General features: G+C 36.8%; 1 protein-coding gene across 11 annotated transcripts; it reads right to left on the reverse strand.

Annotated features, from left to right (window-relative positions):
• Positions 1-4,817: 4,817 nt before the first annotated feature.
• On the reverse strand, positions 4,818-19,830 carry LOC141633290 (protein SEMI-ROLLED LEAF 2-like). 11 transcript variants are annotated; one of them, XM_074445785.1, is made up of 7 exons: positions 19,537-19,826; positions 13,116-13,231; positions 12,572-12,686; positions 12,356-12,484; positions 10,830-10,898; positions 9,618-9,759; positions 4,818-9,210 (listed from the first exon to the last, which is right to left on the reverse strand). In XM_074445785.1, the coding sequence occupies exons 1-6, from the start codon at positions 19,576-19,578 to the stop codon at positions 9,754-9,756; spliced, it is 477 nt and encodes a 158-aa protein (XP_074301886.1). In that variant the 5' UTR covers positions 19,579-19,826; the 3' UTR covers positions 4,818-9,210; positions 9,618-9,753. The 11 variants fall into 11 exon arrangements, with proteins under 11 accessions (XP_074301886.1, XP_074301887.1, XP_074301883.1 ...); XM_074445786.1 differs by lacking the exons at positions 4,818-9,210; positions 9,618-9,759 and adding an exon at positions 17,436-18,496 and having other exon boundaries at positions 10,477-10,898; positions 19,537-19,830; XM_074445782.1 differs by lacking the exons at positions 4,818-9,210; positions 9,618-9,759 and adding an exon at positions 17,436-18,496 and having other exon boundaries at positions 10,477-10,898; positions 12,572-12,693; positions 19,537-19,830.
• Between the last annotated feature and the right edge of the window lie 1,525 nt (positions 19,831-21,355).

Raw genomic sequence — 21,355 nt, forward strand, 5'->3', positions numbered from 1 at the left:
CCAAAATATTTGACATTAGTTTTGCAATCATTTTTAACTTACATACATTTTAAAGCAACATTACTAACATAATTACAATCATTACTAACTAATATAACATTTTACAATTATCTTGATTTCTAACAATAATAATGGCCACTAACATAACATAACATAAGTTAATTACACAACATTTTAAAATTATTACTAACATAACATAAACAAATTACACAACATTTTAAAAGTATTACTAACATAGCATAAACTAATTACATAACATTTTAAAATTATTACTAACATAACATAAACTAATTACACAACATCAACTTTAACAACATCAATAATCACAACATCAACAACAATAATGGATACTATCCTAGGGTCATTAGCATAACTTAAACGAAAATTAGTAATTTAAAAAGGTAACTAGTAAGAGGAGGTTACCTAATTATAATTAAATAAAAAAGGAAGAATGAGAAAGAAGGTGGTGAAGCAAGGAGGGAGAGGCGGTGGCGGACGGCGGCAGTGGCGGACGGCGGCAATGGCGGACTGCGGCAATGGCGGTTGCGGCCTAACCAAAAAGGAAAGGAGAAAAATATAAAGAAAAGAAAAGGAAAAGGAAAAGGAAAAGGAAAAAGAAGAGAGAAAAGGAGAGGAAGGAAACAATAAACAAACCTGAAGATGTTGGCGGCAACAGCGGCGTGTCGGTGGTAGCAATAGTGGAGGAGTGTGGTGGTGGTGATGGTGGTGTAGGGTGTCGGATTTTTTAGGGTTAGTGTATGATTTGGGGGAAAATGAAATTGGGACGGGGAAGGAGACGAGTGTGATTTTGAGTTAAGAAATATCCTGACGGAATTTCCGTCAGGATTCTCAAAAAAAAAAAAAAAAAAAAGCGGGAACCTGACGGAAATGCCGTCAGGAATATTCTTATACTGACGGAATTTCCGTCAGGATGGTTAATAAGTGACTGCCAGTTGGCAGTTGATTGGCATCACACACAGGACTGAACTGACCGAAATTTCGTCAGTAATATTAGTAATATTAATATTACTGACGGATAATCCGACGGCAATTCCGTCAGATAGCCTCTATTATTATGGCGCCAAGTCCATTATTTTTGGCGCCTCCTACCTCTGATGGTCCTGAGGGAATTTCCGTCAGTAAAACATTCCTGACGGAATTTCCGTCAGCTAACCATCAGTTTCCCGACAGATCTGACGGGTGTTATTTTCCGTCAGGAATTCCGTCAGCTTCCCGCGTTTTCCTTGCAGTGTAAGGAGCCCAAACTTAACCAACAAAAAGACTATGACGAACTTTTAGGGGTAAAAAGTCACGGTAAGGTCAACAAGAAGGTCAAAGAACATAGAGTTTTATAGGTCACTAGTATTAATCCCAAAGGGAAGCGCAACGAACAAGAAAGAGAGGTATAAACGGTAAAGCTTATGGTCAAAAAGAAATGGAAACTAGACAACAAGGAGTTTTATAGGTCACTAGTATCTTCATTTGTTTGACTTGTATCGAATTTTTTTCCAAAATGGGGTTCTTTAACGAACTAATTAACAAAATAGGTCTAGTTTGAAAGTATTTTTGCCGAAAATGGGTCCACGTAGGATCGGGTGCGTCGAAGCTATGGGAAGAAGTAAAGTCGCTCTGCCGGACAGCGACTTTCTTGGCTGCTCTAATCAAAAACAAAAACACCCCTTTCTCCCACATTTCGTTCACCCCCAATTAAACAAAAATAAAAAACAAATTGAAACCCTAACACAACCACTGGATTTTTCCTCAAAAAAAACCCCAAATCCATCAATTATTTCAATTAAAACTCAAATTATTAGTTCCAAGGCAATATCAGACAACTATTTGATTGAAATCCAAGATATTATTAGTGTCGTCTTGTTCAATCTCCATTGATGATGATTTTTACTTGACAAATGGAGAGAGGTAGAAGAATGTATTGCAATTGCGAGATCGTTGTGAGGTAAAATGGTACTTATTAGGGTATCTGATTAATTAAGTCTAATCCGTCCATTTATCTACTGCATATTTGCATTATATTTTCTATCATGTGGTCTAACATGCAGAATAGTGGTCATTAACCACTAGATACGTATTTGCATTCACCTTTATTAGCCTTCTCGTGAATAACACTTTTGTCGTCAGATAGCTTAAAATTTTCACAAATTCTCATTGAAGACATGACATATTCGTCATAAGCTTGTGACGGATACCACTTTACCTTACAATGTACCCACTTTTTCTCTCTGTAACACTATTCATGTGGTCCCATTTCTCCACTAACCCATTTTGTTACCATTTTATCTCACAAAATATCCGCCACAAATGGTAACCCGTCACAAGGGAGACCAATTGTAAAATTTTTTGCAAGCCATTGTTGATTCCCATAGACCTTAGTAAAATAGGATCATGCATCATTTGCATTAGCATTGCACAAATCATCTTCAAATTTTCTTTCCTTTGAAAAAAACAAAATTCGTAAAAAAAAGTCTTATTTTAATTTTCAACTTTAAAAAAATTCCAGTACTCTTCTTTCTTTTCTTTTCTTAAAAAAAACCTCACTTATGATCTATTGTAAAAAATCATGTAAGTCTTGTTTCACATCCAGTCCTTCCAATAATTCCAGTATAACTGTCCCAGATTTCTACTACAAGAGTCATGTCAACCGGTTTGAAAAAAAAAGAGTAAGGACAATGAAGCTCAATCGTCGCAACTACCATTGTAATGGGAAATGGATTCTCTCTATTTCCTTTCTCTCCATTTCCTCTCACAATCTTCTTAATAATAATTTATTCTTTTACCCTCATTTTCCTTTATTTTTATGCGTAAATTTAGAACCATTAGATGTTGTCAATATGCGATCCGGGCTATTAATAAGTACTTGCCTCTTCTTTTCCTCCATTTCTTTTGAAAAAATGGAGAGAAAATGGGCTCATTGTAATGTAACCTTGTAAAGAGAACATTCAACGCCCATGAGTAGTGTTGCAAGTCTAGAATCTCAAGTCTATAAGTTATGAATAATTAATTCACATTAGTTAAAAAAGGACTCACATCAGGTGGCAATCGGGTCGGGTCTTATCAGGTCAGTATACCCTTTCGGGTCGAGTCGAGCCGGGTTCGGGTCATTTCGGGTCAAATGATGTATCAGGTCAGGTCGGGTCATTATCGGGTCTGGTAACTTAATCGCATTACAATAATTTTTTACCATTAAATTTATTTTTTTAACCTATTATTTGGTTTAATTAATTCATTAATAAGTCAAACATATCAATCTAAACACAAAATCACTTTCATTTTTATCAAAATTAAGCTTAATAATTATCGGGTCATTGATTTTATCGGGTCAGTATCGGGTCGGGTTAATATCGGGTTGGGTCTGGGTCGGGTTCGGGTCACTGATAATCGGGTCATGTCGGGTTACGAGTCGTCATCGGGTCGGGTCGGGTCGGTTTCGGGTCACAATATTTTTGGGTCGGGTCGGGTTTGCTCGGGTTCAGGTCGGGTCACGCGGGTCGGGTCAGACTTGCCAGCTCTACTCACATGTCAGTAACTCGCTCTTGAAAAAGGTACGAGAGTTACTATATAAGGAATGATCCATTTTTTTCATGTTCGAATCTGTTGCAAACAAGATCACATTGGTAAATATTTCGTATCTAACTTTGTTGGGAACATGAATATACGCATTTTGCCTATATGGGTCATTCGATTTACGCATGGAATTTGGTTGGTATTTATATCGTGTTTTTAACCAACTATATTCATTATGAGTGTTTTTATTCTTATTTTTACAAAATGTGCGAGTATTCTCTAGAATTAGGATCAATTGATTAATATAGTACTCCCATCAATTTAGTAATAGACAAATTAGCCTTATTTTGGGTGATGATGCAAAAACATGCCGGAGCGTGTTTAGGGAGAAGATGTGTACGCATGATAAACTAACACTCAATATGAGATTTTGATCGCGTATTTCTTTTACATGTTGATTGTTGCTAAACTTAAACTATTGTTGTTATACTCTATTGATGGGTGATCATTTTTAAATCAAATTATTGAGGTATCTTTATTGTTGAAGTTTCATGCGCACGTAAACATTGAATTTTTATTTCCATTGTAGATTTGCAGGTACATGTTGATTGTTTTGTTATTTATTCAAGTAGATGAGAAGATATAATGGAACAGAATGAGATCATAGTCACTTCTATTTATATTTTCATCAATTCTCAGTCTTAACCTCTCCTTCTCCATTTCCCTCTCCCTTTTCCCTCTACAACCCTCTCGTTTTTATTCTTCATTCTTCCTTCTTCCTTTTCTGTCTTTTTATTTCGTCTATGTTCACATATTCATCATTTCCCTCCCTCTCAAAGCGTCTCTTTCTCTCTTTCGCTTTTGTAAAAGCTATTCACACCCCTCTCTCTCTCTCTCTCTCTCTCTCTCTCTCTCTCTCTCTCTCTTCGAGAGAAGAGTGTAAGGAAAGCAAAATTTTCGTATCGACGACGATAGTTCATCTTAATATACCTTTGCAAGTTTCTTGAAACAAAGTTACGTAATTATCAAACAAAGCACAACATCAATGAAATCGTTTGATATTCAGACCATTAGATCACCAAAAATATTATTGTATATTTGGCTGTCAATGAAACAGGGTTTTCATCTATATCATGAAATTGACCTCTTACTGTATAATTAGTCTCATAAGATCTATATGTGTAACAATACGAGATAAAGAAATTATGAAAACATGATTTTTGTAACAAGAAGAGATAGTTGACGTATCCTTTGCAAAATTTTACGCCATTAGCTTCATTGACAGTGTTCTGCACATTTATATTACGGAGTTTGGCATGAATAAGAATCAATTACAACAATACATATACATTCGACACCATCAAAATAATACTGGCTTGAGTACAACAAATCAAAACCATGAATCTCCATTGAAACAATATGAAACAAATCAACCAATGGAAATCTAAAGCAATGAAAAAAGCCAATAACACGCAAAGTCGCAGTAAAAAAAATCCTTAAGCAGATACCTACAAGCCAAAACCTGAACTTCTGATAACCAAATCTGGCCACAAGCCCAACTTGAGGTGACAGTCGCTCTTACAACTTTGATATATTGATGCGCACGGTCCCCCAAGATATTTTGATTGTTGACGTTTCATGTGCATGTTATAGTATCTTTATTTAATTCGGTTGCTTGTACATGTTGAGTGTCGATCACAATGAAACTCTTGTTATATTGTTTTGATGGTTGAATTGATACAATCAAAATTACAACCATTCGTAAATAATTCGTATTTTACTTTGCTGAGAGCATGAATATCCAGATATAAGCATTTTCATTCAAAGTGTAGATTTCTCAACACACACCACCCAAATAAACATGTTTTAGATAAATCATAAGACATTTGCGTTATATCTTAACTCGGGAAGCACCACAAGGCCACAACTGACTCAGTTCAACTCCACATAATTCTAGAACCTATTCTCTAGAGGATATATAGCCTGTTTTACTACAAAATGGAGTTATGAGCGATGCAATACATACCATAGTTATTAAGGTAAACTACTTCACCAATAAGGATGGTCTTCTTATACAGTCATACGGGTACCATAATTAGGAACAAGTCCATTCCATAAATACGCTTAGACATTCCCATGGTATGTTGCAGTGATACCTACCATTTTCTTGGAGTTACACATAAACTGGCTACCATATTACGCGCCTAGCCATTCCATAAATACTCTCCTCTTTCCCATCTTCCTATTACTACTCCTCATCCTCTTCCCTTTTCTCCTCCTACTACTCTCCTTCCCTACTTCTCCTCTTTTCCCGCTTCCTCTCCCTCTTCCTTGTCCTCATTTTTCTCTCTTGATTTTCTCTCTATTGTACTCATGTCCTCAACCACTTACTCTCCTTTCTCCTTGTATGACTCGCCCTTCTCCCCTTACTCCTTATTCTCCTCTTCCTCCTCTTTCCCCACCTTTCTATTCATCTCTCTCCGTCTCCCTCGTCCTCCTCTTTTTCTCTCTCTTTTCTCTCCAACATCGTCGCATACTAAACCACCTCCATCTTCATCATTGTGGTCATCCTCTTCCTCTATACCTTACATGTCTCATAACCTCATTTTCATATCTTTTATCCCCCCCTCGTCCTCCACTTTTTGTCACATTACTCCTCCTTTTTTCCTCGTACTGCTCCTCCATATTCCCATTTCTCCTACTCATCCTTCCTATTTTTATTTCCTCTTATTGCTCATATACTTCTATTTTCCTCTCCTAACCTCCTCTTTTTCCCTCTTATTCTCTAGTAGAACCTCCATCCCTCTTCTCTTCCCTGACCCCCATCCACTTTCTTTTTTGATTCCTCTTCATCTCCTACTACTTGCCCTCCTCTCATGACCCCTTACTTCTTCTCATCCCCTTATTCCTCTCTCCCTGCTACTCGTTTTTCTCTTTCCCTATCTCTTATCACTTTAACGTTATCGCTTCCTCATCATCCTTATCCCTTTTCCTACTCCTCTATACATTAACAAAAAAGAAGTTCGATAAGGTAAATAAATTATAATTTTTTTATTCGAGTTTTCTTAATTTTGTTTTTGAATTTTTCGTTATAATAACTTTTCTTCCTATTACTACAACTCATCCTCTTTTTCATCATACTACTCGACCCTTTTTCCCTTACCCCTTCCTACTCTTAATCATTCTCCTCTTTTCCATGTAACTTCCTCTCTCCCTTGTTATCCTCTTTATCTCTCCAACGTCCTCGCGTCCTCAACCACTTGATTAATTAGAGGACAAGATGATGAAAAATAGACTAAAATGGTTTCGCCATTTGAGAAGGAGACCTATAGACGTAACAGTTAGGAGACTGGAGACATGGGGAACACAAAAGGTTGCTAGGGATAGTGGGAAACCAAAATAGACACGGTTGAGAGTTATAGAACATGATATGAGATTTCTCGGGCATAAAAAGGGAATAGTGACGAAGAGGGTACAATTGAGGAAAACGATACATGTGAATTTTTAGTATATGCTCTTGCTTGAAATATTTAGTGTTTTTTATTTTAATTTTTAAAAAATCTTTTGTTCTTTTCGAATTTATTACACGTTTTACCAAAAAAGCTTTCTTATATTGCAATCTCCAAAGCGTACCGTCAAAGTTTGGAAACTTTGACCTCCGAAAGGCAAATGGGAAGAAAATAGGAAATGGAGGGAGTAATAAACTTGGTTTACTTTTAAAGTATTCCGTAATATTAATTTTTACTTTGATTTTCAAAACATCGTTTTAGTTTGTCTTTTCAATTCAAATTCTAATTTTTTATAAAAGAAATCTGAGCTTTGATTTCCAAATGTTTAACTTGATTTTTGTATAATGTCTTGCTCCCCATTTGCTTTTAACTTTTCTTTTTCGATATTTTCGCATTTTGAGCAGTACGATCATCCATAAGCGGTTCTAAAGAATGATTCATGTCATCCGACCTCAAATCCAATTCATTAGTAACATTACCTTTTGCACAAGTTATTTGGTAGATGGAAATTAAAGGGCAAACCACGGCTAGTCCAATAACACAAACTTCACATAGCAGTAAAGGAGGCCCACAGCTAGTCCAATATTGTAGGTCATAGTCAAGGTTCATGGGTTCATGGTTCCGCAATGGCTACAACTCTTCAAGTTGCATTGGCATCCGAGATAGGCACGTCTTTAGCTGGATGTGTGATTCCAAGGTGAGCTTATAAACCATCTCCTTCCAAGCTATGTCCCTTGTACACGTTTAGAAGTACCCGACGCAGTTGCATATCAGAGTGTCAGGCCTGGCTATTTTATGAATAATTCACGTATGTTCGGCTAAAGATCAAATGTCCTCTTAAGTGTCATACTCATGTCCTATTTGAATGTGGAGGCATGGACATGAGTACGTAAAGTAATATGAAAACCTCTAGGTTGCCTTGGAAAGGCACATGGTATGCATTATTTACATTTTAAAAATGCTAATGTACTACGTAGTACTAAAACTTAACATCCCCTAACAGTTAATAAGCTTCAATGTGATGGATCTCTGAACTCCTAACAGTAGGAGGTTCAGTTCAGAATCCCGTTTATAACCACCTTACAAAAGGACACTCAGATGTAGGGGGGCAATGTATGAAGCACAAAAGTAGATATTGGTACTAGACTAACAGTCAAAGAGACCAATTTTACCATTTTGATTTAAGATTCAAGATACTAGACTCACACAAATTAGCTCTTCATAAGGCATATGATCATGCAGACTAACTCTAATAAAAGGCGACAAGGAGTAAAGTTAGCAACTTTTGTATAATTGTATCTTTTAACCACACTTATTACACCGATCTTACTGATTAATCATCACAAGGCAAAAGAAAAGTACTGGTAGTAGAATTGCAGTTTAACCCACTTGGCAACTTCTATTGCTGCCAGTACCTTGAGTCCGTAATACTACTCCAAAGTACGTATAAGATCACAACTGCCAGAAATGACACCAAAACGATCCTAGAAATCAAAGTAATGCGAATATCATTGCGAAGACCATGAACTGAAAGCCTTTTGAATACTTGAAGAAATGACACCAAAACGATCTTTGTATACAACTAAATATTCTAGTGTCAGGTGCAACCCATCCCTGTCAGCAAGATAATTCAACTTAAAATCCATTATTATTCTCTTATGAGTATCCATTCCTATAGGACACGGGTCTTAAAGACTCGCTATTTTTTATCTTTTGAATATGATGGACTAAAGTAATATGACGCACAAAAATCTAAGCTTCATGTATTGTGAAGCAATACTATGCCGATGCATTTGAGGACACAAAGTCATTCAAACTCGGTCTCTCAGAATTAAAAGTGTAGGGTTATGTTGTGAACGTTCGACGCCTTTTATCTTGCCATAGAAGGAGGTTGTTGAGACAATGGGTAAAGTAGTTGTTGCTTTATGCTCAATTTGGTTGGATGTAAAACACATGAAGAAAGACAGAGTTAATCTGTTAAATGAGCATAAAAAGTAGGGAGTTTCCAAAAGCTTACCTTAGGTATTTTCTCTGTCAGCCTTCTGTCTCTTGTATCTTAGACCATAGATTAACGTTAGGAACACCCAGTTCTTTGGCTAATGAGACACACAATGTTATACTATGCGGTGTTTCATTTATTCTTTTCGGCTGGGTCATTGCCTTTTCACCATAAACTGACCTACCATAATGAAATATCCGTTGCTAAGATTAACACTCGGTTACAACTATAATTGACTTCAAAACTTCAGTTCTATATTGAAAACTCAGCGAAAAATGATGTAGGGAAGAGAACATATACAAGAAATAAGACCACCCATAAAAACATATAGAAATACATCCTAACAATTTATCCTTCAACATTTCCCCCTCTTCTGAGAAGGATAGCACATTTGCTGTTATCAACAGAAGTAAAAGAAGTTTAGGCCAGAGTGAATAGGTTCATGAAGGTTAGCAAGAAAGATAAGTAAGGTGGTCCAGAATAATCTTTACTTTGCCAATTAAAATAATAACAAAGTCAAATAACACAAATTTCACACAGCAGTACAAGAATATAAGCAAGACTGTAAATATTTAACCTGTGCTTACCAGTCAGTTAATTCTAAGTCGTAGTTATTCTGAATAGCCTCTAACCATCTTCATAGGGTTGAAAAGCAAAAGCATATCAACATAGGGGCACGTAAAGAGCGGTTAACTGCAATAAGAGCGTACGCTAGGCACCAAATCACTCCTGCAAACATAATATGGGTTATAACAATATGATGCCATTGAACTACATTTGTTATAGACTTGCCTAAATATGGATTCCTAGATTTCCTACCACTAAAACTATTACTAAAAATAAGGCAATCAGAACTCAGAAGACACCATTCAATTAAGTATGGATCATCTCTGTTTCCGTTTCTCTTCATTTCCTGCCATTTCCTCTTATAGAACAATATTAAATAATTATTCATTCTCCATTTCATCAAATAATTGATCGTTAACTCATGCCTGAGTAAAATCCGGACTACTGGGAGGAAATGGATAGAATCCGAATTGAATTCAAACATGATCAAAACATCCCAATTCAAATATTTTTCTATATCAGCTTCTCCCAATCAAGATATAAAAGAATATAAAGTGGGAGAATATATATAAAAAAAAGTTATTTTAGAAACAATTTGTGATATTGAGCATATGCAGAAACGCGTTTGTAAATAAGAAATACATTTGTAATAAGAGAAAGGTAGCTGTATATTAATTTGACATGCTAGCAGATTCATTGTCGTATGGTGTTGTTAAATGGATGTTTAACCACAATCATCGGCACAACATAAACAAACTTACAGTATATAGTCATGCATGGGAAAGATATTCAGGGGGATTTCTATTTTTGATGCACTCTCCAGGTAAAAAAAAACATTTTTTGAAGGAGAAACACAAACGAACCATTTACCTCTATATATGAAGAGAAGTTTGTTGGAGATATTATAGATTGCTGACATCAGCCTAACTGATTCTGTTGTACAGCTAACAAACTTACATTGACAGCTGTATAGATAACAACCTCTTGTATATAAGGCATCATGTAAATATCCAAACTAATTATTCATTTGATGAAATATAAACTCACATTTATTTTGTCTGTGTGTTGAGAGCTAAGCTCAAACTCCATTAATGGAGGTTTACACTTTTATCAAAGTTCGTGATGAATTTTTAAAATCCGGCTTTTCTAAGTTGGAAGTTCATCCATCTCAACAAGAAATTATCTGGTGGAAGACTCATCAATTTTTCGGCATCCTCAGTAATGATCCTTACCTTAGAACTATCTACTAACTCAACCAGTTGAGGAGTTTTCCTTAAGTTGAGGTCTGCCAATAGTTGTATCTGCAAAATGTAAATATAGTCAAATAACAGTTATATCTTAACATGTATTCTAACTGAGTTTTATCAATTCTGAGTGCCCATCCCCGCTCCTAAGTCTGCTTTTTATGAATCACACACAACTACTATATGTTGAACATCCAAACATCAAATTGAGCTTCTTTAGGCAAATTAACTCGCAAACAGACATTGAATCTAACAATCATCACCAGATACATTCTAGCTTGTAAGCAACCGTAAAACCAACCCATTAAAAACTTGGAGGTAGAAATAACCCCAAAGTTTCAAACTTTCCAACCTATATACCCAACAATGAGGCTTCTTTAGCCTTCACATTGCGCAATATGAGAAACATCAGACCGTCCTCAACCTGCCCTAGGCCTAACTCACCGAGTCACTGGCCTCGAACCTCCCCAATTTACAGCAGCTTTAGAGCCCTATTCCGAAATAGACATAATCAGATTAATCAAATTCCATCCTAGATGGAATTTGGTTCACTTTTTTCCATCATATCCAAAGAACAAAAGCAAGGAATAGTGAGTCTTTGGCTCCACTGTAAATGGAAACTAAAACAAGAGACATCGGTCAAATGTCAAATTTCAAATCCGAACGAAGATGACACTAAAACATGCTTCATGCAGAATTGAAGATAAAATCAGAAAAGACAGCAACCTTCTTCAAACAACAACATCATGTACATCATAACTGAGCATGCAAGCCCCCTTTCTAGAGACCAATAGTCTTCATTATCAAAATTATAGAAAAAGGGTTCAAGAACACGCCCAATAGTTGTAGCTTCCTTGGCTAAGCCAGCCATGTTATGCAAGCAAACTTTAGACCAATACGAAGGGCTTTTTGAAGCATCCCTTTAAAAGGGCAAGACCAAAATTGACTTTTGAAGAACAGTTCATATTCACTAAACAAGAGGTATTATGCAGTATTCACTTGCGATGGGGGTTCTAAATGTCGTTTAACATTGCCGAGGTTCATCGGGGAATTAGAATTTTTTGTGTTCGTTCCTGGACCACACACATTGTTTGAAATTTGTCTATCCAGCTTCCCATTTCCATTTTGGATTTGGAAATCCGCAAAATTTTCCAAGGTTGCTGATATTATATATATATTTAGTTTTGAAAGGAAAGAAAAAAGTTCAAATAAATTTAATTAGAAATTCTTCGGAGTCCCAAACATTTTAAACTTCAATCAATAAGATCATCATCCTTAGTTTGTCAAATTCGATCGGGATATGGGACTGCTCACCCATAAATCGGACCTAAACAGACGGCAATTTTAGGGAAATTACTTATCAGATTAACAAGATAGCATGGGAAATGGATATGAATGAACAAGAAATGAAGACATCATAAGTTTGGAAAAGCAATATTAAAATTCCAACAAAAAGATAAAAAAAAAAACTATGCTTTTTGTCAAAAAATAAATATCAAGATTTTGGACAGTACCATTGCAGAAAGTGCCTGTAATCCAGCAGACCGGAGGCGTAAAGCTCTATCATCGTACCCAATTTCCTGAGCTAGTCGACCAAGTTTTGGAACAAATTCTTCTAGATTGAACATATATGTGCTGTCCACCTATAATAGCTTCACAACATCAACATCAATTTTTGATAATATTACCAAAAAAAAAGCACCGCCTACAAATAATGAGAATTTCCTCACCTGGATATTTACAAAGTCAGCTAGAGCATTGCACCCTAGTATTTGCATTTCCTCTTTGTGAGTTTGTTCCAGAAGAGTTCGAATAACTCCCGATAAGCTACATGCAAATAGTGGCCTGCAAACTTGAGACAACCATATAAAATATTAATAATCTATCTCCTCCAAAGAACAACAAAGATGACAGAGTTTACATTGCCGCAAATATATTAACTGACACCATACTTGGTAATTCATAAAAATAAAGTAAATAAAAGAAAAAAAAGTAGAAATTGTATCATTTCATTCATAAAGTTCCTTACTATTCAGCTAATAGTTTTCTTACCGAGGAAGAACTTAACGCTTTAATAGAAATATAATAGCTCCTTCCGACATGTAAATAAGGTATATATTACGATAAAAAAAAGGTGGAATAGTCGTATAAAAAAGAAGGGCTGGACAAAAAACTAAGCTCTCAAGCTATCATGAGTAACCTGCAAGTCTGAGACCATATAGTAGTATAGTACCAAGAAACTGATTCAAAAAAACAAAGATGTGCCACACTTACATCTGCTCCTTACATGATGTGATAAATTTCCTGTACATGCAGAAAACAACTTTTGCTGATCTGACATGCTCATTCCGCAAATCCTTATAAAATCGCTGTTCTAGGAGCTCGGTTATCTGACAAGTAAAGAAATAATAAGTGAAGGACTAAACAGCAATACTAAATTCTAAAACAAGAACACTTTTAGCATAGGCAAGTAGTAACATTTCCAAATACAAGAAAAGGCTATTAAGTGGAATAAGTTTGTAAGTCGTGCAACAACAGTCTACTCAACAACTACAACAATATCCCATTCCCTGGAGGGCTCCCGCAATTTGCGGGATCAAGGGGTTAGATGTAAGCAACATTCTCCTTGTGTTAGCAACTTAGAGTGCCTATCTCAAGATGACCAAAAATGAAAATTAGCACGAGAATAGCATCCAAGTGCATCGGGAAGAGTTTATTCAACCTTACCCTATTCCAACTTCTGATAAGAGCAAGAAATAATTCTATTCAGAAAAAAAAAAGAAGTTCCATCAAATTTTCATAGATATGCAGAGATATCCAATAAATGAACCTTCTAATTCCTTAAAATATCAACAAACAATATGTTAAAAGTATGAACACCATTAAAATGAGCTTGAAGCTCCATTGATGAAGATGAAACAAATTGATGATGATAGTTTGTTGTGAGAGAAAGACGAAATTAAAATTGTGATTGTATTAACTTAAGCAAATGAATCTGATTACAAGCTATTTATAGGAATTCTTCACTCTACAATTTACACTAAAATATCTTCAACAAACTCCTAACTACCTCCCTGATTTTACGAAAGCACCTAACAGATTTCTAACAACCTAGAGAACTGTCTAGACTGATCCAGAATCTTCTAGACTAATCTAGAAACGTTTGTGATCATCTCAATCCACTGAGTCACTCATCTGTTGCCTCTGCAGTCTTTGTTTTCATCTGACTTGGCTGTCAGGGATTTGATCAGCTGCTGTGCTTCCTTTGGAAGCACCATCTAATTCACACCCCCCCTTCAAGTTGGAGGTGCTGTGGAGAGGAACGAAATGCAAACCCAACTTGGAACAGAGAAAAAAATGGTGTTGTTGTCCAAGAGGTTTGGTCATAAGATCGGCTAATTGCATGCTTGAAGATACATGAGCAGTTGAAATAAAACCATCCTGGATGCGTTCACGAACAAAATGACAATCGATATTTAAGTGCTTGGTTCGCTCATGGAAGACGGGATTGGCTGCAATGTGTTGGGCCGCCTTATTATCACAATTGAGCTGTATAGGTAGACAAGAAGGAACCTTGAAATCAGCTAATAGTGAATGTAACCAAACTAATTCGCCAGCAGTGTAGGACATGGCACGATATTCACTTTCAGCAGATGATTTAGAAACCGTCTTCTGTTTCTTGGTTTTCCAGGAAACCAAAGAATTACCCAAGAAAACACAATGGCCTGTGAGGGATCGACAGCTATACTGGTACGTGCCCCAGTCCGCATCACAATAAGCACGTAAAGTAAGATCATTATCAGAAGGATAAAACAAGGCGGCATCAAGAGTTGCCTTCAAGTAACGAACCACATGAAGAGCTGCTTGCAAATGAGGACGTCGAGGAGTACTTAAGAACTGGCTTAAATGTTGTACACAATAGGAAAGATCAGGTCTTGTTAAATTGAGATAGAGCAATTTACCAACAAGTCTGCGGTATATTTCAGGTTCTGTGAGCACTTCACCTTCATTAGTAGAAAGCCTTAAACCTCGAGGAAGAGGAAACAATGCAGGATGAGAATCTTCCATACAAGTGTCTTTAATAATGTCCAAAGCATACTTGCGTTGATTAACCAATAGTCCTTGAGAAGACCGAACTATTTCAAGACCCAAGAAGTAACGAATAAGGCCAAGATCCTTGATGGTAAAGGCACTGTCTAAAGAAGCTTTAAGATGCTGAATAAGGATAGGATCATTGCCGGTAATTAGTAAATCATCCACATATGCTAATACAACAACAATGGAGGTGTTCACTGTTTTGGTAAAAAGTGAATAATCATTCTTTGAACGAACAAAACCTTCAGAAAGTAATAACTTGGTCAACTCAATATTCCATTGGCGTGATGCTTGTTTTAAGCCATAAAGAGAACGTTTAAGTTTGCAAAATTCCCCTGGTTTTGCTTTGGAATAGCCAGCAGGAGGATGCATATAAATTTCTTCGTCAAGGTATCCATGAAGAATGGCGTTGTTTATATCAAGTTGATGAATAGGCCATTGTCTGGATGCTGCAACTGAAAGAAGAATGCGAACAGTGCTGAACTTGGCAACGGGAGAAAAAGTAGATTTATAGTCCTTGCCTTCAATCTCTGTAAAACTCTTGGCTACTAAGCGTGCTTTGTACCTTTCAACAGAGCCATCAGGATGAAACTTAATTTTGAAGACCCATTTGGACCCAATTGGTTTAAAACCGGAGGGTAGAGTAGTTAATTCCCAAGTACCATTGCTGTCAAGTGCTTGGAGCTCCTTGTCCATGGCAGCTATCCACCTGGGATCAGAACTTGCTTGTGCATATGTGGAACGCTCAACAGTATTGAGGACGGAATTAATGGATGCTTGATAGTGCTCAGGATAAGTAGCAGTATCAAAAACGTTAAAGGAAGTAGAGGTACAATCATTTGCAGAAGAAGTAATAGTGGGACAGACATAATCCCGCAGGTTGGCAGGTGTATGCCTTACTCTAGTAGATTTCCTGGCAGGAACATTACCAGGTGTAGAAGAAACAGCGGGATTAGGAATGACAGTCGGTTCAATAGTCTGAATAGAAGGATCAGTGATAAAAATAGGTGTGGCTGCAGGTATTGATGAATCTGAAGTAGTAGCAGGAATAAGGGAGAAACTCCTAGATAACGGAGTAATAGTAGGAATAGAATCATCAAGATCAATAGAAAGCTCTTCAGGAAATAAGGAAGAATCCTGAACGGATAGAGGAGAATGCTTGAAAGGAAGAATATGCTCATGAAAAATAACATTCCTGCTGACAAATATACGATGAGTTGCTAAATCATAAACCTTGTAGGCCTTCTGTCCATAAGGATAACCAATGAACAAGCATTTAATACCCTTTGCAGCAAATTTATCCTTAGGAGGAGAGGTGTTTAAAGCGTAGCATAAACATCCCAATACTTTTAATTCATCATATAATGGAGGTTTTCCTAAGAGAATTTCGAAGGGAGTTTTCCAATTGAGAACAACAGAAGGCAACTTGTTGATAATGTGAGTTGCAGCTAAGAGACATTCTCCCCAAAATTTCTTAGGAAAACCAGCAAATAACATCAAGGCTCTAAAAGTCTCAATTAGTTGGCGATGCTTCCTTTCAACCCGTCCATTTTGTTGAGGGGTATAAGGAGCACTCCTCTGATGAATAATGCCTCTAGATAAGAACAATTGAGAACAAGTCTACTGAAATATTTCAGTCCCATTATCGCTCCTAATAACCTTCACCAATTTGCCAAATTGTGTAGAAACTTGATTGAAGAAATTTGTAAGAAGAGTAGCAACTTCAGTTTTGAATTTTAGTAAAAAAGTCCAAGTAGTACGAGAATGATCATCAACAAGGGTTAAAAAATAATGAGCGCCTGTAAGTGTGGGTGTCTTATAAGGCCCCCACAAATCAACATGAACTAAATCAAAAGTACTTGAAGCTCGAGAAGAACTTCGAGGAAAAGGCAATGTATGCATTTTTGCAAGAATGCAAGTTTCACATTGATAATTCTGTAAACCATTACAATTGAGATCCTTAATATGCTGCATTTTAGCAAGAGAAATATGCCCTAAACGTGCATGATACAAATCAAGCTTAGCACAAGTTTTATTTGCGTGAGTATTACAAGGAAAAGACTGAAAAGAATTGACAACAGAATGATTATGATGCAGGTGGACCAGATTGCAATTTATAGAGGCCAGCAGCTCTTTGACCAACTGCAACTGTTCTCTTAGAAGAAGGGTCCTGAATAATGCAACGATCCACATAGAAATGAATTAGCAGGTGTGAGGTAGATAATAATTTCCCGACTGAAAGCAGATTATGCTTAAAATCAGGAACAAACAACACATCTTGCAGGACAATAGAAGTATTTAACTTGATATCACCAGTATAATGCACCAATTTTGTTGATCCATCAGGAAGACCAACAATAATAGGTTTATGAAGACATTTCAAAGAAGTAAAATAGGATTTGTGTGCTGTCATATGATCACTAGCACCAGAATCTATTATCCATTCAGAATCATTGATAAAACAAGCACAAGCAATAGCATTGGTAACTAGTGTTGTACCTGCAAAATTTATTGAAGCTGCATTGACAAGTTCTGATGCACTGGTACTTGCACCTGGCTGTGCACCTTGCTGAGCCTGAAGCATTTGCATGACCTGCTGAAAGACAGCTTAAGCCAGATCAGAAGGCACCATAGGATTCTCTTTGTGCTCAGAATGAGAATGAGAAGAACTAGCTTGAATATTCTGTGGTTCAAGCTGTGAGGGGAAAGAACAGAGAGGATGTTCTTCATCATCACTGGTAGCATGAGCATTACCAGAAAACCGTGCAAGATACTTTGCCTTTTGCTCAAGATGCAAGATAAAGCAAGTATCCCTGGTGTGTCTAGACTTATTGCACGCCGTACACCACCTCTGATTCTTAGGCTTTTTTGCCGTATTCTGCTGATTTGGATGGCCTGCTTGCTGTACATAGCGTCCTCCTAGCTTATTACTGTATAAAGCGCTGGTGTCATGAACTGAATTCATGATACTAGAAGCCTTCTTCTGAGATTCGATCTGCTGCACAATAGAATATGCTTTGTTGATAGGCGGCATTGGCTCCATTAACAAAATCTGAGACTTCAAAGTGTCATAGGAGTCACTTAACCCCATCAAAAAGGTTAGAACTTTCTCCCTGGAAGCTAACTCCAGGACTTTCTTCATTAAGTTGCAGGTACATTTGGCGAGCACTCCACATGTACAGTCAGGAAAATCCTCGATTTCTTCAATCTCATCCCAATATCTCTTGAGTCTGCAAAAATATTCTGCAACTGAACTATTCTCTTGCGTGATATTCCTCAAGTTTTTCTTGAGTTGAAAAAGAAGTGGACCATTTGTTTCTCCATATCTTTCAGAAACTTCATCCCAAAGCTGTTTTGCAGTCTCACATGTCATGAAGCTTTCTCTGAACTCAGGCTCCATTGAATTGACGAGCCAACAATGCACCATCGAATCACATCTCCACCAAAGACTGTAGGTGGAAGAAGTAATTGCTGGCATGGATGTCAATCCAGTGAGAAAACCGTCTTTGTTCTTCGTTGCTAAGGCTAAAAGCATGCTTTTCTTCCAATGGCGAAAATTTCTGCCATTAAAGAGCGTTCCAGTAAGCTTTAATCCTGAATAATCAGAATTTGGCAAGAAGAGTGGATTATCATAGGGATTGCTCAAATCAACAGCATTATCATTGCTATCAGTCACTGATGTCGCCATTTGAGGATTTTAATGTGATTTTGAATGTAGAGTAAACAATGTTTTTGTGATTTTCTAAGAATTTGAAAATTTAGGAATTGGAAGAAGATGAAATTGAAAGTTTTAGGTGAAGAAAATAAAATTGCGGAAGTGTGATGTGTATGCAGAGTCAGGTAAAGACCTGCTCTGATACCATGTTAAAAGTATGAACACCATTAAAATGAGCTTGAAGCTCCATTGATGAAGATGAAACAAATTGATGATGATAGTTTGTTGTGAGAGAAAGACGAAATTAAAATTGTGATTGTATTAACTTAAGAAAATGAATCTGATTACAAGCTATTTATAGGAATTCTTCACTCTACAATTTACACTAAAATATCTTCTAACAAACTCCTAACTACCTCCCTGATTTTACGGAAGCACCTAACAGATTTCTAACAACCTAGAGAACTGTCTAGACTGATCCAGAATCTTCTAGACTAATCTAGAAACGTTTGTGATCATCTCAATCCACTGAGTCACTCATCTGTTGCCTCTGCAGTCTTTGTTTTCGTCTGACTTGGCTGTCAGGGATTTGATCAGCTGCTGTGCTTCCTTTGGAAGCACCATCTAATTCACACAATACAATATCTCCTTATCTAAAAGAATACATTGTTGATTTAAGCTTCTAGGCATCGATTTTAGTCCAAACTCAACCTCTAAGTTTTCTAAATTTGTCTTTATCTGCAACACTCTGTATTCGTTTATTTTTGGCCCAAATTGTAAGGGCTTGGTTACAATTTAATACTAAAAGAAAAAGGCAAAATCGATTAGATACACGGACTTTGTCATAAAAATCAAGAACATAAACCAAAATGCATATACTAGTCAACAAATAAACACAATAAAATGCCCCAGAAAATCATAAGCTTATAAGAGATTGAAACAAACCCATATCATTCGGAAACTTAGCCGCCTACACTGGTCATCCATCACCAATAAGCAATAACTGATTCTAAGTTTTCACAGAGGTAGAAAAGATGATCACCGGCGAATTTGTTATTGGTGGATCGGACGGTGGAGTTGGGTGTAGAAGGTTCGGCGGTAGATATGAAGTAGATAATCTAGAAGAAGGGAGATGGAGGGATCTGGTGATAACTGAGTTGGGGAAAGTAGTTGCAATGAAAGGATGAAGATTAATCAATAGTGGCTTGAGAAGGAAGATAGAGAAGGAAATTGGGTGGTTTAGAGCCTCCGCAAAGGCTGAGACTCCCCATATTTTCTCTTTCTTTTTCTTATTCGTCCACCTCATTTTCCACTAACTTTTCCATTTACCCTCCACATTTCATAACTACATCTATGCAACAACGGCGCCCCCCAATTCACACAAAAAAATTGGGAGGCCTCCCCAAAAGAATACAAATCGCTTTACTTTTCTTTTGGGGACCTTCCCTAAAAACAGTGGAGCCCCAAATGTTGGGGAGGTTGGTGCAACAATGAGGAATTCCATATGAGGAAAGAGAGTGTATATGGGGAGCTTAATTTCCACCTTTGCGGATGCTCTTAGGGTTTCTAAAAGTAAAACTGTAGAAAGGTGTAGGGGAAATTAGTAGAAGGGAGACGGTTTTTTGGTGTGTTGAGGAGTGGACAGGCCCAAATGTACAAAGCCCTGTGCACAAACCTGCTACCAATCCGTCAACACTAACCCGCCCGAATCATTCTTCCCGGCCCAAGAAGTTCAACTATTCACTCTTATTCATTAGAATAGTAACTCTCCTTGCTCTCTTTTATACTCCCTCCTATTCAGCCTAATGTTCCCTTTTCATTATAATACTCCTCACATATATTAGAGAAAGGCGAACTAGAGGCTGAATAGGAGGGAGTATAAACTAGTTGTTCCTCCGCGCGCAACGCGCGCGGAGCCCCAAGGCCCGTGTCCGTCTCTTTTCAAACTATTAAAATGGTGTATGATTTAGAAAGAATTGTTGTATAATATTTTTTAAACAACAATTGTCTGAAGCAGAATCCGTAAAGTAATATACAGTTATCATAGATGCAATCGATAGTAAAGGTTACATCTTTATTCGGGAAGAAATTATTATTATATAACTACTATAGTGAGTAATATTAAAATCTTGTATTTTATAAAACAATTATTACTCCTAATTGTTTGTACTTCCAAATGTTTCAAGTTATTTTAAGTTCGCAAATAGACAGTTGGCAAGTGATGTTAGCTCAATTCATAGGATAAATAAAGTTATAAATGAAAATGTGAAATACTCGCTAAATACGATCAACTAAGAGAAACACCAACAATTAACGGCTAAACACGTAGCTAATTTAATCTGTATAAATGTACAAATTTAAAAAGGGGAAAGGTAGAAATATCAGCTAATCCTAATGTGACACCCCCATACTCCAAGTGCCTTACCAGGACCATTTAAGGTATGAGAACGTCACCATCTCGGCTACCTGAGGCAATGATAATCAAATGACAATGAAGAAACATAATTTAAATAACAATATAGTTTAAAGTGATTACATGTTCAACACCAAAACTGTTAAACTGAAATACAAGGTTCTCAAACGGTCTACTGATAAAACTATCAAAGCTATAAAACATCGTCTGACACAGCAGAAGACTTCTAAATGCCACGTGATGACTCATCCCAGCTATCCCATACGCGTCAGATCATACCTGCTCAATACCTGCTCACCATCCCTGAATGGATCACCATAATTTTTAAAACATTTAAACGGGGTCAGTACT

Source organism: Silene latifolia, chromosome Y (assembly GCF_048544455.1).
Source record: "Silene latifolia isolate original U9 population chromosome Y, ASM4854445v1, whole genome shotgun sequence".
In the NCBI taxonomy this organism is placed as follows: domain Eukaryota; kingdom Viridiplantae; phylum Streptophyta; class Magnoliopsida; order Caryophyllales; family Caryophyllaceae; genus Silene; species Silene latifolia.